The sequence below is a fragment of the Penicillium samsonianum genome (assembly GCF_028829775.1).
Source record: "Penicillium samsonianum strain IBT 33392 chromosome Unknown utg000002l_segment0_segment0, whole genome shotgun sequence".
In the NCBI taxonomy this organism is placed as follows: Eukaryota; Fungi; Ascomycota; class Eurotiomycetes; order Eurotiales; family Aspergillaceae; genus Penicillium; species Penicillium samsonianum.
This window is the reverse complement of record NW_026643260.1, coordinates 452,133-468,202: the sequence shown is the minus strand read 5'-3', so window position 1 is coordinate 468,202 and position 16,070 is coordinate 452,133. Positions and strand designations below refer to the sequence as shown.

The window sequence follows — 16,070 nt, the reverse complement described above, 5'->3', positions numbered from 1 at the left end:
TCTTTCTCCGCAGAAAGTATCATCACTCAAGTCGGCAAGCAGCAAATCTCGGTCATGGCGGCTGAATGCTCTACAAAAAACGCGTTTTCCGGTGATTCCACCACTGGCGACCGGACCCGAAAGGGAAGTCAAGCTCTTTATTCCCGGTTCTCAGTGATCGACCCTCAAACCGCGACCTCTGCCGCCCAGACCACAGGAGTCGATACCGACCGGAAAAAAAGATCATGTGAATCCTGTCGGCGGCGCAAAATAAAATGTGACAGAAGAAATCCATGCGGCCAATGCACATCATCGTTCCACGGTATGGGACCTCCCTTCATGGCAAAAATGAAGTTCGAAACTGATCTGGTAAGATTGCCTTTACTTGAGGGCTCCTAAAAGACAAAAGAAAACCATGGTCTCATCCGATCGGTTGGCTTTCCTCGAGAATAGATTGAGGGAAATGGAATCGTTGAGGCCATTGGCGCCAGCAACATCCTCAGCAGTCTCTACTCCCACAGTAACAGGGTCCATTACGATACACAGCGAGAGTTTTGGCGAAATCAATGTCTCTGGATCAAATAACAACGCCACTTCTTCAAAGCTTGAAAGATATGGAACGGCATACCATAACATCGAGCAAGACGAAATCGAGTTTCAGGGCCATTCTTCAGATCGAACTTTCATTCAAGACCTCAAGGCAAAGGTAGATGACTGGCCCGGTGTTGACATAACACGGCACCAACTCCCCCCAAACATCTCTTCGCCAGGGTTCTTTGAGCCCAGCAGTCAATTGTCCGATGAAGTTTCTTTGCCCACAAAGGAATTGGTAAGAAAACTGGTCGACACAGCTTTGGATGCGCAAATTTTGCTCCATGTCATACATCAGCCAAGCTTTGACATTTCTTTTAATCTGATCTACGCCCTCGATAAATCGGAATATGGCAGAAGAGAGGTGATGTTTCTGCCGCTGCTTTATGCAGTAATCGCCTATGGCTGTTTGTTGATTGAACCGGATCAGGGGGATGAAGGTGGTGAGAATATGGCCTCACAAGGGTACTTTGCATCCAAAATGCGAATATATATGGAGTTTACCCGCCATTAACCCCTATACAGATCGAAATACTTTTCCAAAAGCAGACAACTGCAGGATGTCGCGAATTGTCAAGATCTTGTTTCACTTCAAGCTGTATTTTTCTTGAATCTCTTCCTCCTAGCGACAAACCGAACTTCGACCTGCTATACATACCTCAGTACCTCATTTTCGATTGCTTTTCGAATGGGGCTCCATCGATCTCTCAAGGTCAACCAGGATTTAATCTCTCAGGAAATCAGCAAGAGACTGTTTTGGGCATTACGGCAGCTTGTCAATGATATAGCCTCTTGCTGCGGACTGCCCAGGCTTTTGAACGATGACGAAATAGACCAAGAGCTTCCAAGAGAAGTAAACGATGTGTACATCACGAGAACAGAGATATCAACGCAGCCACAAAATGAAGTCTGCTATATTTCTGGCGCAAATGCATCTTATCGTCTTCATATAATTCGGGACAAGGTGACTAGGCACATTTACCCTTTCAGAAGCGTGAACAACGTCCCGTTGGATGATTCGATGGCCTACGGTGCCAATAATGAAATTATACGCGAAATCGAAGAAGAACTCACAGAATGGGCGAAGAGCGTACCCCGCGGGTATAGACTAGGCACATGGTACAGGGAATCAAAACTAATAAGGTAGAAGAGAAGACCTTCCAACGGTTTCTTTACAACACAACCCACCACTAACATTCTCCAGATCCCAATATATGCTCTGTGCATCATATGCTCACGTCCATCTCTATCTATATCGGTCGTCCTTACGCCATGCCATCAAAGCCCCTGAGCTCAAATATACTGCCGGTATGGACATGTCCTCCCATGCTACCAGATGCATCCAGAGTGCGCAAAATATTATCTCGCTATTTGAAGACATGTGCATACGAGGCCTTTTAACAGGAGGGAACTGCTCAGCTGTCCGAATGCTGTGCAGTTCCATCACAACACTCCTGTACATCGTGCTTGCTTCTCGGGGCTCATACGAACCGGAGTCTTTGTTCCAAAAATTGGCCACTGGGAGGAAGATCTTGAATCATCTAGCAAAACGAAGTTTTCCTGCCAGTCGGTGCAGAGTTTTGCTCGCGGTGAGATACAAGCCCAGCCATATCGGGTCATTCCTATACATTTTCTAACAACAATACTAGAACATGATCTCAACTTTACCGGGGGACTTTCAAAAGGTCCGCGATAGGCTACTCAACTTTGATACTGAGGTTCCAGATGTGCTATTCAATGAGGAAATTGAAAGCAACCCGCAGCCTGACAATTCATACACTACCTCTCTAGCAGAGAGTACTTTTGCAATGAGGCCCAATTCTCATCCACGAAGCTCCAGTTGCCTTCCGCCGGTTGTTAGCACGATGCAGGGATTTGGTGGGAGCGCTCATGTACTAGGCATCCCAAGTGATGAGCAGCATAATCTCCACCAGGGAAAGACGCCATCTACTCCGGCAAACCAAACGGCCGACAGGGCTGTACTCGAAGACAAGACACGAAGCGTAGATATCGAAACTCTTGGATGCCAAAGTCGCCAGTTGGCGGATCCACCCCTCGATATTCGTCCTCGGATTTGCATGGAAAGCATTCAGTCCTCGGACTTTCCACCAAATTGTTCCGCTGGATCATGGACCAGCGGGCTTGACATCGGCAATGCCTATCGCTCAAGTTTGAACGAGGAACCACTGGCTGGGGCATTCAATATTGAAGGAAAGGATATACGAGGCATAGATGACTTCTTTGATTTTGAAAGTTGGTTCTAGGCGAATCGCGGGCGAAGAATGTCATGAAAGCAGGATCCGGGAAATGTTGTGGCCATACTTGCAGCATACTGCATTGGGGGCCGGGATATAAAGCCAGATTCTTGAAAATATAAACCTCAGGGCCCCAATTGAGTCGATCTAAACTGCTACATCAAGGCTTACCATCTCAGACTCTCAGTCTACAGTATAGTAGGTAGACGTTCCTAGCTTTTAGGAAACCCCGAACTGATTTCTATTTTCCTGCCTTCCATAAGCCAAGCCATACTATTAGACTTCGGCAGAACCCATTTTGGGTCGGATGCTCCGACCCAAAACCCAACCCATCCGCCCTCTATAACCCAACCCAACCCAAAACCCAATTGGTTAAACCCAATAACCCAATAATAACCCATTTGAACCCAATTTTGTATAAAAATTCATAAAATACATAAAATATAGGTCTTGGCATTTTTAAAGATACTTTTTTAGTAGTATAAAATACTTTTTTACTTATATTTGTTTTAGTTTTATAATTAAATTGCTATACTCTTTATATATATATTTAAGTTTTAGAATTTTAAGCGTATAAAAATTTAGTTTGTCTAGTTTGCACTATATTGGGGCCCCAATGGGTTACCCAAAACCCATCGTCGGGTCGAAGCAATGGACCCAAAACCCATTTTGGGTTGGGTTCGGGTTAGAGTGGGTTGTGCCGAAGTCATACACACACGTTAGTACTGTACTGCCTGTAGGCACTAAGGCACCAACTATAACCTTATTCGCTGTGGAGAAGAGGAGACAAAAAAACCGATTATTGCCAACTGGCCATTCGAAATATGAACAAGGAATATGGTTATATTTAGGAGTAGCTATAAAAAGTTGCCCTTCGTAAAACGTGTGTTGTAATCCGCAGCCTTCTTTACCATCTCCCGGCGCTGCGAGCTGGATATCTTCGAAGCAACTGCCATATCCTTCTCTCGATCAAACGCTCGCGCACTTGGATCATCGTCTTTTTTCTCAGCCTGACCTGGGTTTTCTAGGCGAGTGTTCTTCCCAGTCATGTCCTACAACAACACTTATGTTAGAACAAAAACAAAGAACACGGAGAAAATAAAGTATCAAGTGCCTTTCCGAGGAAAGTATATGCCAAAATTACCTTGTATCTCTTGATTTGATCCTCCATCAGCTTTGCATTTGAAGCACCTTTGTGGTCCCCGGGCTGATTTGTTGAAGTAGCAACGCCCATAACTGCATCCTGTAGTCGCCGCATTCGTTCCTCTGGAGTCTCAATCCACGAGGAATCCATGTTCTTAGGTGCCGAGGCTGATTTACCTGTATTGAACTTGCGATTTCGTAGTTGTGTAGGGTCGACCTTAGAAGACCAGTCGGAATGGGAAGGAGGTTGCAGCATCCATTGATCTCGCTGGTTTTCCCTTTCCACCGATTGAGATATATCAGGAGCCGTAGGCTCTTGCCGCACATGGTCTTTCAGTTGACCAGATGGAGGAAGGCTTGGACCGAAATCATCGTCGTCGTCGTCGTCGTCGTCGTCATCATCATCTTTGCTAGTTTCACTGTTCGCCGCGTCGGCCTCTTGAGGCGGAGGGAGAGAAGGTCCGATCACCTTCCGCTGCTTCGAGACCGATCCGGGCTGAGGATCTGTATTCTCGTCAAATTTCCGCTTGTCTTTAGAATCCATTGCAGAACTAGAGGACGACATGTAGGAAAAGAAGAGAAGAAATGCGTGATTTTATCTTTATCTTATCAGGACTTTCCCGGCTTATCGCGTATGGTAATATTGTAACAGAGCTGATGTCATTAGAAAGGTACGAGAACTTACTGGCCCGTTGTTTTGTATGGAGACCCATGTAGCTTCACTCTGGTAACTTACACAACAAATACCACACCTCTCCTCAGTGCTCTTTTCAACCCTTATTATACCTTTTCTACCTTGTCACTTAATTTCAACTTACTTCCTTTTCTTTTTTAAAAGACCCATGATAACTGATGCATTACATCGGGATACGCCATTTTTGTTTCTCTACTACTAGTCACATCGAGACCGCTTTTTCGACCCCGCATGCTCGCCGTCATAAACAGACACACTGATAAGACCCTAAAAGTGCCTTAAATCAACTGAAACCCAACCCCCCCCCCCCATGTTTATTCCCTGCCAACCATCCTGATATCCAATACGAGCATGGTTCGGATCTGTCATAGATTGCGAGGATTAGACAATGGGCCATCCCCCAGAAGCACATGGGAAACCTAACATACCCACGGAGGACGGCAGAGAGGTGTGTCAATCTACAGACAAACTTCAAGATCTGACCACTCTTCACGAGTGTCAGCCAACTTCTTCGAATAATCCACATCAGCCACTCGGGTCTTCACTTTCACAAAGTCAAGTACCACCCAGGGTCCCTCGGAGATTCCTGGCCCAGCCAATCGAAACCGTATCACGAAGCTCCAACGTCCAACAGCCAGCTTTGAGCGGAGCAAATCAACCCGCTCTATCAAAACCCGAAATACATTCGAAAGAGCCCAGTGAGCATCGACCGATCAGAAGATTTCAACCTGAACCAATTGAAACAAGCAAAGCTAGTAATAGACGGTCTCATTCGACTTCTGAGGTACATGGGAGGAATTCAGCGTCACATAGCAAGGCATCAACTCCAAGAAGATTCAAACCCGACCTGATAGAAACCGACGTCCGCTCGGTTCGAAGAGGGGAACCTGTCCGGTTTCCCCAACGGCATAATGCCGTAGGATCTTCAGCACCCCATACAATTATTGGCCCAGACACGACATCATGGCCAGATCCAAACCCCCATGCCCACACTTTTCTGCCATCCGAGTCTCAATTTTCGTATTCCAATATTCTGCGCCGACAACAAGCCCGCAGACATTCATTTCGAGTTCCGGATCTCCCATCCATCCCCTCTAACAGCAGCGAAGAATCGGATAACTCCAGATCGCATTCAGCGTGCACTTCGCCGCCTGGGCCTTCCAATAAAGCGACACAAGATTTATACACGAGCAAGCTACCCCGTGAAATCTCCGATGGGGAGATCTCGGAATTCTTGCTCTCTCTTGCCGCTCGATCCGCACGGATCCAGTTGAAAGAGCAAGCGTTGGCTGCCTTTCCGAACGAGCAAGTGTACGAGCCTGTTGATCATTTCGCCATTGACGAAGATGATGAAGATTCAGACGATTATCATATGTCTATGAAGTATCATCATGTTAAGTCTCGACGACAATCTTCGGCAGATTTGTCCTGGGAACTTGAGTACATGCGCCACCACAAGGAGGAGGCGGAAATGAGGATCCGGGCTATGGGTGCATCTGGACAACCGAAGTCTTCACCGGAGCACAATAAGAATGGCAAGAGCCCGCCCATGCTTGGCAAGGACATCGTCCTTCCTCGAAGCGCCTCACCCGAGAGAACAATATGTGAGCACTCTAGCACCGATGCAGCCTCTCGTGGCGTACATGATCTTTGCACTGGCTGTGGTGACTTAGGGTACGCAGCGCCTCCTCGAGGCGGCGGAAAGGGTGCTGGTCTTTGGATGGGCACTTGTTGCAAGAACGAGGGCCAAGAGCGGGAAGTGCACGGTCTCCTGCCTGGAATTGTTACCCCCATGCCCCGTGTCGATGAGGCTGGCATTAGCATGGGACTCAGCCCATCTCCTTCACATACACATCTGGATCGTCTCGCAGCCTCGCCCGGAAACCATAGTTCCCGGAAGCCGGCGAGCCCCAATCTCCAGAAAGCCATCGAGGTCGAATTCCATGATGGATTTGTGTCTCAAATTTACAATTACTTGTCTCTGGGTTACCCGTGCCTTGCCCGTCATTATGATTACGAACTCAGCCGAATTTCGGGCATCTCCGTCGAGGATCTTCGTCGGGACGACTTGCAAACTGATGCTAGAGGCTATGTTGTAGCTCCAGGGATGGACGATCTCGCGGATGCCTGTGCACGATGGAAAGCTCTCCGTCTATATATCCAGGAATGGGCGAGGCAGGAGCCTGGCATGGCCGAAGAAGATACCAATCTTGAAGGTTGGGGACTGCCAGAACGAAGAGGCAGCTGGGCCATTTGAAGTACCTAAGGAATATCTAATTTGTATGTTATGATTGAGAGACGTGCATTGGTGTTTGATTGATATAAACGGGTGAGTATTGAATTCACGCAACTGTGGTATTTCGTCTGGCGTTCTCGAGTTTTTCATAGAGCTCGGGATTGTACATGTGCAGCATGCCCATGATACTGTACTACGAGGACACTTTGATTTTTAACTCGATTGAGAGTGAGGAGCCAACTTCCATTAAAAATGCTCCAATATCTTGTTCTTTCCCCCTAGTCTGTGATATGTGTCACCCAAACCCGCTCTCGTGTAATTCTATTGCATATTTCCCTTTCGAGCCCTCTCATGAACGATACCCGGGAAAATTTTCTGCTCTGGCAGACCGTCTGCTCCCCCAACTCCTGTTCCGAGGGCAGGGTTGCCACCGGGAGACGAGAACTCACCTGTTCCAAGGCGAGGTGATCGAGCTAGATATGTCGATGGAGTCGATGCGGAGGTAGTCATCTGGTTTGTACTATGGACCTCACTGGGTGAGGCATCTGTAGTGTCAGCTGCACTTGACTCCAGCTCAGATTGCGACTCGAGGTTAGGTGTATGGTGATCTAAGAATGAGTGATTTCGAAGTCAGTCTGCTGCATAATTTCTGATTATTCCTGATTATTCCTCCAAGATAGATTTACCATGATTCGAGGACGCCGCTTCCCCTGGTGGACCTGGAGCCAAGCTCTTCCGCTCTCCGGTACCATTGTCCTCGGCATACCGCTCAATCCTGGCGAGACGATGTACGGTTAGCCCTATTTCCTTGACGCCAAAGACATCATGGGCAACTTACAAGGACAATTCTCCAAGCAAAGTATCATGTCGGAATGCCTCACGAATATCCGGTACATTGCTCTTTGCAACATTATTGCCAGCGGTTCCAGGTATGGAACAATTCGAGCCAAGCCATCTTTCTTTAAGGGAAAGCTCAAATCCACTTTGGTCGACTGAATGTTTAGCAAGTTCGCACATGTCGACTGCGCTGAATTTGTAGATCTGCGCTGCGACTGAGTATTCCTCGATGAGGGGCTCCTTTGTGAACGCAAACTGCAATGGATCATCGGTGGACAAAGACACATTGAGTCCTCGCTTGAAGAAGGTAGCACATGGGTTCTTATCGTATGTGAGGAACAAAGCGTTGTTACTGAGTGGTGACATGGCAATGCCGATCTGATCCAGATAGTAAAGGTATTGCAGGAGAGGTACCTTGCGCAGCAAGATACCATGACTGATGCTGTGGCAGCAGAGGAAGCCGACAGCCAGATGATCCGGGTCGCCTGCCTCTCCGCAATGAGGGCGTAGAACAAACGTGTTGAATCCTCGGCGTTTCCGCCAGTTATTGAGGGAAGCGATGTTGGCGAACATGAAGTATAACCAGTAAGTGTAAGGCGGATTCTGCTTGGTGCTCCACTCCCGGGGGATGGGATACTTTCTGTATAGCCGGCGCTCGGGCTTGCTTTCGTCATCCACACTGTCAAATCCAACCACTCGCTGGAGGAAGATGTGGAGTTTGGGATGACTAGAAGGATCTTTGGTCACTTCAAACAGCGGTTGGAAGACATTGGTGATGACTTGTTCATAGTTCTCCATCATGCCGCTTGCTTTGTAGACATCGTAGAGACGAGGCACTTGAATGAGCCAGCGAACATTAGGCGAGAACAACTTGTTGTCCACTACCCAGGCCGCAAGCTTGTCCCATTCCTGAAGGGAACGACCGTAGATCGAGATTCGCCATTCCACCATTTGGTATTTGCTAGATTCCAAGTCTGAGATCACTTCCTTGGTAATCTCTGCGAGGTAGCGACCTTTGATGTAATTGTCTGTTTTGAGGAAAATTTCACGCAGTCGGGATTCTCCAACCGGATTATACTTCAAATTGAATTTGTCAAATCGGTGGAAAGAGTCGGTGTGTGCCTACGAAATTAGAGTTAGTAATAGTAATACCTGTGGCTTAAAAGTGAGCGTAGGGGGAAGGACGAGCAGATACTGATGCATTCAGACTTGCATCTTCCTTCATCATTTGTAGGTTTCCAAGAATCAATGACAATGGATGTGATGAGAGACTTACGTGCATATCCAAAGTATCAATGCTCAGGTCATAAGCAGTCAAATTGATACTTTCAAAGACCTCCCTCAAGGTCAGATGTTTTCCGTCTCGGAAAAGAACAACTTCGTCCGGGGACTTTCTCATTTTGCTCTTGATGAATCGAAGAAGATGTTTCTGGTTCATGCACGCCGAATGGTGAACGTGGGTATCGACTTTGCGCACGTTGTAGAAGTCCCTGTGAGGAACCTTCTTGCTGTCGGCCATCTCCTGGTATTCATTGAGCAGCGTATACAATTGGAACTTGCCCTCCAAGTACGACAGCCGCTTGAACGCAAAGCTCTTAGCAGGTCCGTCGGTCGACACATCCACAACGGCGTCCAGATCCATATAGAAATCGCGCAATGAGGGGATCTGGACAATAGGTGTCTGCTGGTCAGCAGCAGCCTCAGAATCAAAGACCTGATATACGCTGTTGCCATCCAACCTATACGTCCAGGGTGATTCTTTGGGTAGAGGCATCAATTCTTCCATGTCGAAATCCTCCCCAATGTCTTGGCCCATCTTCCTCTTCTTTCCTGCGAGATCAGATGGGTCACCAAGGTTGCCGGGTTGATATTCTTTGCCATCATCCCACGCTGGTTCTGGAGGCGGAGGATAGATCTCCCAGTCAGGTTGGTCCTTAGGATCATTTCCGGGTCCCTGCAAAGAAAGCTCCATGTACTGAGATCGCCGATCAAGTAGTTTCTTGATCTTGCAGTAGATAGCATTCAGCTCAGATGTCACCGCATCATTGCTAGACGCAAATCCGCTAGCAACCTGGGGGCCTCCGATCCCCACACCGGCGCTTTGCAGACTCTCCGCCGCCGCCGTGTATGGTCCCTGTCCATGGACAGCACCTAGAAGCACCGCCTGGTTTCGGGCAGAATCGTTCGCCTCATCTTGGTCGTCTGCGAGGTAATGAGACGCAGAGAGATCGGGCTCACTGGCAGATTGCAAGCGTAGTGTCGAGGGTTCGGATTCAAAGACCATAGATCCCTCGCGAGAGAGCTGGCCTTGAGTATGCATCGGATCCGAAAGGTTAACCGGTGGCTCTTCGGGTTGTGATTCGACTGAGCGGGCTGGCACCACTGGGCTCAAAGGTTGGGTGATGTCGTTCCGCGCGGCTAGCTGATGATGTTGATAGAAGAGTCTTGCCTCGGCGTGGCTCATGGACTTTTCGTAGGCATAGTCATAGGTGGCTGTTTTCTGCTGTTGATCTCTGGGCAAAATATCCTCTGCAGGCTGATCTAGTGCATTGGGGCTTTCATCGAGAGGAGAGTCCACGGAATCCTTGAGACCCGGGGATGAAGTGGCTGATGGATTGTTAGAGGAATCAGCGGACGCGTTGGCATTCCGACTGGAACTGAGATTGGGTTGAGGAGGTCCCATGACTGCTGTTCCCCCCCTTGTTATATCTTGTGTGTGTGTGTGTGTGTACCTAGTTTGTAATGAGATTATTGCGTAAGGGTTCACACCAAGATCAATATGATTTCGAAAATGAAGAAAAGATAGAATTCAATTAGAAAGTAGATATTCCAATCAAAAGCAAAAGCAAAAGAAAAGAAGAGAAACCTGCCCCAAAAAAACTCTTCGAAAGCTCAAGCTCCCCACCTTCTGTCGGTGAGAAATGGGGGGAAGAAAAGTCCAGGCCCGGTGAAACTGTAAACTACATACACATAAAATACAGACACTGTACATACTATGTACATGCATACTGTATTATATGTAATTATAGGTATTTCAAAATCAGGTACATATATACACATGCAGCTATATAGATTCACTGTTGCCGGTTTTATGAGGACACTCAGGCTCAGGCTGAGTAAATAGAGACGTCTACTAACCTTTGATTGTCCATACATTGTCGTACTGCCAGATTTCTTTCAACACAAGAATGAACTCCGTGCCTAATTCAGCAAAGGGGAAAAGGCTGCCGTTGAGCTGGTCTTCTAACGTCGCCCCCCTCCACACTCATTAATATCCATAACTGCCACGGTTGCTATCACCTTACCTCCCTCTCCTAGGAGCTTGATCTGTCATCAACTTTGCCTCTATTGATCTGTGCCAGCTCTGCTACGGTTGCTATCACTTATTTTCCTCTCCTAGGAGCTTGATCTGTCGTCAACTTTGCCTCTCTTGATATGTGCCAGCTCAACATCCCGCCTCAATATGCCATCGCCCCCCGCACTCCTCTCTTCATGGATATCCGGATTGTGGGGAAATGATACTCGACTCTCCGAGACCCCCAAGCAGGAGACACCCAAGCAGAATACGCTGGCTGGACTACCTGTCGAGCTATTGCTGTCAATAGCCGATTTCCTCCCTCTAGTTGATGTGATCTGCATTTCCCTCTGCAATCGTCGACTCTTTGCTACGTTTCACCGTCGGAATCATTCCATGCTGCCATCAGGAAGAGACAAACTTCCCCCTTTAAATCGCCTGGAGCGAGATCTACCTAGTTACTTTATTTGCTACATTTGTCACCTTCTTCACAAGTACGATGCCTCGCAAGACTTTGGTCCCCACTCGACCTTCGAGGATCAAGCCCATCCTCTTTTATGCTTCTCAAAATCGAGGCGCCATCAGTTATTACGGTTGCAACTAGATGCGCGTCCGTGGTGCAATGTCTCGTACTAACTTTTCTTCCTACACGTTCAGCTTGCCATGAGGAGATTCTATCATGGTCCACAGTTTGGAATCAGCACAGAGGCCATATGCTACACTCAAGTTCGATGCCACCCCAAAGAGTCCGCCAGCCCTGAAAAAAACCTCGCTTTTTTCGATTGACGCACAGATTTGTTGCGAGCCTCCAGGTCTTGTTCTAAGGACTCAAGAAATAATGTCTATTTCTAGTCAGAAGCGACGTCTAATGTATTGTAACCCAAATGCGCGTGAGAAATTGGGGGAACCTCCCTTGACTATGTTTATTTGCTTGCACGTTCGTCGCAACGAACTTGCTAGCTTAATAAACCCCATTGTGAAGGCTTACCGAGCCGGAGAAAAAGCTCCTTTGTCCACTTACACATGTGGCCGTTGCGATACCGATTTTTGCATTGAAATTTGCGAATACGAAACCGAGTCGGCTCTGATCATCACAAAGTGGTTTAATCTCGGTGCTGGTTTATCTCCAGATGATCCTCCCCATTGGAAACGGCATGCCGATTTTGCGGACCGTGTCCACACTGACAAAGTGAGACCAAGCCCATGTGATGGAAAAAAAACAGTGCCCAAGTCTGTTTTGAAAATGCGTCAACTCGATCGTTAGAAGACTTGCGGTCCTGCAACCTTTCCTATCTCAAAAATGAGCGATACAAAAAGGTTATGTATAGAACTTGGTTAGGAGGGCCCTGGTATACAACTCGCAAAACAAGAAGCTGGTTCGCATTTTAAGTGATAGGGAGTTGAAGGGAAGGTAGGTAGTCGTTAGTCGTTAGATGGAGTTGACAATCGGTTTTTTGTCTCTTGTCCACAACGAATAAGGTTGTAGTTGGTGCCTTGGTGCCTGCAGGCAGCACAGTACCTATGTATGTATGTATGTATGTATGTATGTATGTATGTATGTATGTATGTATTGGCTGTACGAGGTATCGTATTACAACACCTTCCCCCTAACCTCTCTCTTCGTCTCTCTTCTCTCCACCTTTAGGCTTCATCATTTTCCTTGACCCTTTCTCAATATTTCCCTTGATTCTGTACTTATCTTTTTTTTGTGTGGCGATATCCTCATCTTGGAAGCACTCAACCCGTTGCTTCTATCCCTTTTGCTCGGTCAGTGTTTACAATAGAACCCACCTACGTCAACTCCCTCTTCTCCTATCTATCCCCCCCCCAACTTATATTGCACCACAACGCCAAGGGCTTTGACTATTTTGTGCTGACACTGCATGAGACACAGATATTGTAACAAAAAAAAGCAAACACCCCTCCCACGTGGACACATCTAAAACTTGACAAACTTTCCCTTCCTTCTCCCCGCCTATCCGCCGGAAAGTCATGGCTTCTCTCAATCTCTCGTCCAATGGCCCCTCGATATCGAAAAGCTACCAGACAGTGGTGAATGCACCACCTCCTTCTGGGAATGGAGGGTCTCCGACTTATGGCCAATGGGCGGTCTATTCAGTTTCTACCCCGCTTGTCAGTGCCTTCCAGCAAGATGGAGGTAAGGAGAGTGTCCTTAAGGTCCAGAGCACCGGAGGTTAGTGATCCGCTTTTTTTAATACCAGCCAAGCTCATCATCTCACATTGACGAATTTTACTGTCAGAGGGTGAATTGGCCGATCTCATCGAGGAATTTTCCGAAGGACGAGTGCAATTCGCCTATGTGAAGGTGACGGATTCCAACACCGGTCTTCCCAAGAACGTTCTCATTGGCTGGTGTGGAGAAGGTGTACCGGAACGAACAAAGGGTTACTTTACCAGCCACCTGGCTACAGTTGCCAAGTTCCTTCATGTGAGGAGGTTCCTTTCCATGACGCAACTCCCGCAGTGAGACTGACTTGGCTGGATAGGGATACCATGTGCAGATCACAGCCCGAGCAGATGGGGATCTAACCCCCGAGGGAATCGTCCAGCGGGTAGCAGATTCCTCCGGCTCCAAATATTCAGCAGGCGAGGCTTCTGCCCCGGCCCCAGCCCCCCGGCCTGCTGTGGCTAGCAAGCCTGCTTTCACACCGACTCGATCTGGGGGTGTCACCCCCAGCACAGCTGCCCGCGTACAGCCCACCCCTTCAAGAGCTGGTTTGAATGATGATGGATGGGGTGCAGATGCCCCTCCCGTGACTCGCACCCAATTGGAGAAGGTACAATCGGCTTACCAGCCCACTAGAGTGAACCTGCAAGAACTCAAGGCAACCCCCACTGCGAGTCGTCAACCTGCCGCTACTACCTCGGATGATTCTAGCGATGTGGTTAGAGGTGGTTACCAGCCTGTGGGTAAAGTCGATATTGCTGCAATTCGGAAGCAAGCTGCCGCATCCGGTCAACTGAAAGATGAGCGCCCGGCAACTATCAAAGGCTCTTATGAGCCCGTTGGCAAAGTTGACATCGCCGCTATTCGAGCTAGAGCACAGAAGCCGGAAGGCGCCAGTGACAACGTCCTATCGAGCACCGTAGTCAACCAACAGCCAACAACGTTGCCCGAGCGACCTGCGCCCTCCAATGCCTCGGAGCGCTTGACCACCCTACCCAAACCAAGGGTTGCCAACAAGTTTGGCTCTAGCCCCTCCTTCCCAGGAACAAAGCCACCCCTCCCAATTGCTCTCGAGCCTAAGCCAAGCTCGAGTGCGCAGATTGGAGCTGCAAGCCGAACTTTTGCCGATGAGGGAGGCAAGACACCTGCTCAAATTTGGGCAGAGCGTAAAGCCAAGGAGCGCGGAGTGGCTTCATCGTCTGGAAACACTGAGAGTGCCTCTACTCTTGCCCCGATTCAAAACCAAACTAGTGGCCAGGGTGAGTGGAAGAGCTCCTATGCGGGCAAGTCCTGGGCTCCCGTTCAAACCGCACAGGAGAAATCATATATTCCTGAGCAGTCTATTGATGCAAATGCCGATGATCAACAAGAGGATGAACCACAACCTCATGTGAGTGGTATTCGTGACCAATTCGCTCATGACGCGCCTGCGCCCGCGCCACTCGCTCCTCCTGCTCCACCCGTTCCGCAGGCCAGTCGCCCTGTTCCTGTACCGGGGCTATCCTCTGGGCCCGTCGACTCCGAGCCCGAGCATGATGCCCACCAGCCTCTTCCTACTCCCCCACCGCAGCCTCGCTCCCCAACACCTCCCACTCCCCCGGTGCGTGAGAGCTCGCCGATCCAGATTGCCATGCCGGTTGGCCACAGTGCTGCCGACAGTGTTGCGGATGTCCACGAGGAACAACATTCTCCTCCCCCTGCTATGCCTGTTCGGAGCCTCCAAGAGGTCGTTCCAGACGAAAGGGATATTGAGGATGATTCTCACGACCTCGGCCGTGCTGCGGCCGAAGCAACCGCTCTTCAGCATCCCGAGCAGCCCCAAGGCGGACCGCGAGCTCAGATCCAGTACGACTACGAGAAGGCCGAGGATAATGAGATTGAATTGCGAGAGGGAGAGTATGTGACCGACATTGAAATGGTGGACCAGGATTGGTGGGTGGGTGTCAATACTCAGGGTGAGCGTGGTCTCTTCCCCGCCAACTATGTGGAGATTGTGGAAGACAAAGAACCTGTGTCACACCCACCGGCCGGTTCCCACCATTATGAAGCAGAGCCAGAGCCTGCTGCTGCCCCCGTCCCGGCCGCACCCACTCCTGTCGCTGCCGCTGCACCGTCGGCGACTACTCCAAGCTCCAAGGGTGTCACGGCCACAGCTTTGTATGACTATGAAGCCGCCGAGGATAACGAGATCGGTTTCCCTGAAGGGGTGAAGATTTCCAATGTGGTAAGTGGAACAATCCCTGTCTTTCTTGGCCTTTGTACCATCGCTATTTACAATGCTAACCCGGTTGTAGGAATTCCCGGATGATGACTGGTGGCTTGGTGAGTACAATGGCAAACAAGGTCTATTCCCTGCCAACTATGTTCGCCTGGACGAGTGATTGGATCATACATAGATACTCCTGATTCCAGCAATGCGACAAAGGGAAATTCAAATTCTATTCATTCGCCAAACTAGAATCTGACCATGTATCATTTGATTCTTTTGAGTATAAAATACCCAGTTCACTACCAATTTCAATTCAAATCGAGTCAATAAAGCTCGTTCGAAGGACTACTTGTCCTGTAGATAGACACCTGCCTTTTTTTTTCTCTCTTTTTCTTGTCCCTTTCTACTCCTTTCGAACATGTATATGCATATACCTAGGTAATTCGTGCATGAATGTATATAAGTCGACGAATTATCGACGTCATGAGCATATGCTTAGGTCAGCATCACGTGTGCCGAAAAAGTGGCCATAAACAATGTTCCCAAGGTTCCAAGGAAAGTTGCTTAGGCCTACAGGGATCCCGTTGACCGTTTTGCACGCGACCTCACTCTGCGTGTACCTTTCTAGTTTTTTTTCTCTTTT

At 48.6% G+C, this 16,070-nt stretch overlaps 6 protein-coding genes across 6 annotated transcripts; 4 read left to right on the top strand and 2 right to left on the bottom strand.

The window, feature by feature from the left end:
- Positions 1-394: 394 nt before the first annotated feature.
- On the top strand, positions 395-1,084 carry N7471_002033 (fungal specific transcription factor domain-containing protein; the record flags this gene model as incomplete). Its single annotated transcript, XM_057274753.1, has 1 exon — positions 395-1,084. One exon carries the CDS (start codon positions 395-397, stop codon positions 1,082-1,084), a length of 690 nt encoding a protein of 229 aa, XP_057139391.1.
- Positions 1,085-1,591: 507 nt separating this feature from the next.
- Positions 1,592-2,834, top strand: N7471_002032 (fungal specific transcription factor domain-containing protein; the record flags this gene model as incomplete). Its single annotated transcript, XM_057274752.1, has 3 exons — positions 1,592-1,671; positions 1,775-2,159; positions 2,220-2,834. 3 exons carry the CDS (start codon positions 1,592-1,594, stop codon positions 2,832-2,834), a joined length of 1,080 nt encoding a protein of 359 aa, XP_057139390.1.
- An 848-nt stretch (positions 2,835-3,682) lies between these two features.
- Positions 3,683-4,533, bottom strand: N7471_002031 (GPALPP motifs-containing protein 1; the record flags this gene model as incomplete). The annotated part of the gene is made up of 2 exons (XM_057274751.1): positions 3,683-3,877; positions 3,970-4,533. 2 exons carry the CDS (start codon positions 4,531-4,533, stop codon positions 3,683-3,685), a joined length of 759 nt encoding a protein of 252 aa, XP_057139389.1.
- Positions 4,534-5,050: 517 nt separating this feature from the next.
- On the top strand, positions 5,051-6,919 carry N7471_002030 (uncharacterized protein; the record flags this gene model as incomplete). The annotated part of the gene is made up of 1 exon (XM_057274750.1): positions 5,051-6,919. One exon carries the CDS (start codon positions 5,051-5,053, stop codon positions 6,917-6,919), a length of 1,869 nt encoding a protein of 622 aa, XP_057139388.1.
- A 300-nt stretch (positions 6,920-7,219) lies between these two features.
- Positions 7,220-10,418, bottom strand: N7471_002029 (uncharacterized protein; the record flags this gene model as incomplete). Its single annotated transcript, XM_057274749.1, has 4 exons — positions 7,220-7,506; positions 7,585-7,673; positions 7,737-8,857; positions 9,012-10,418. The coding sequence occupies 4 exons, from the start codon at positions 10,416-10,418 to the stop codon at positions 7,220-7,222; spliced, it is 2,904 nt and encodes a 967-aa protein (XP_057139387.1).
- Positions 10,419-13,022: 2,604 nt separating this feature from the next.
- N7471_002028 (putative actin binding protein) lies at positions 13,023-15,599 on the top strand (the record flags this gene model as incomplete). The annotated part of the gene is made up of 4 exons (XM_057274748.1): positions 13,023-13,224; positions 13,292-13,479; positions 13,538-15,442; positions 15,513-15,599. 4 exons carry the CDS (start codon positions 13,023-13,025, stop codon positions 15,597-15,599), a joined length of 2,382 nt encoding a protein of 793 aa, XP_057139386.1.
- Between the last annotated feature and the right edge of the window lie 471 nt (positions 15,600-16,070).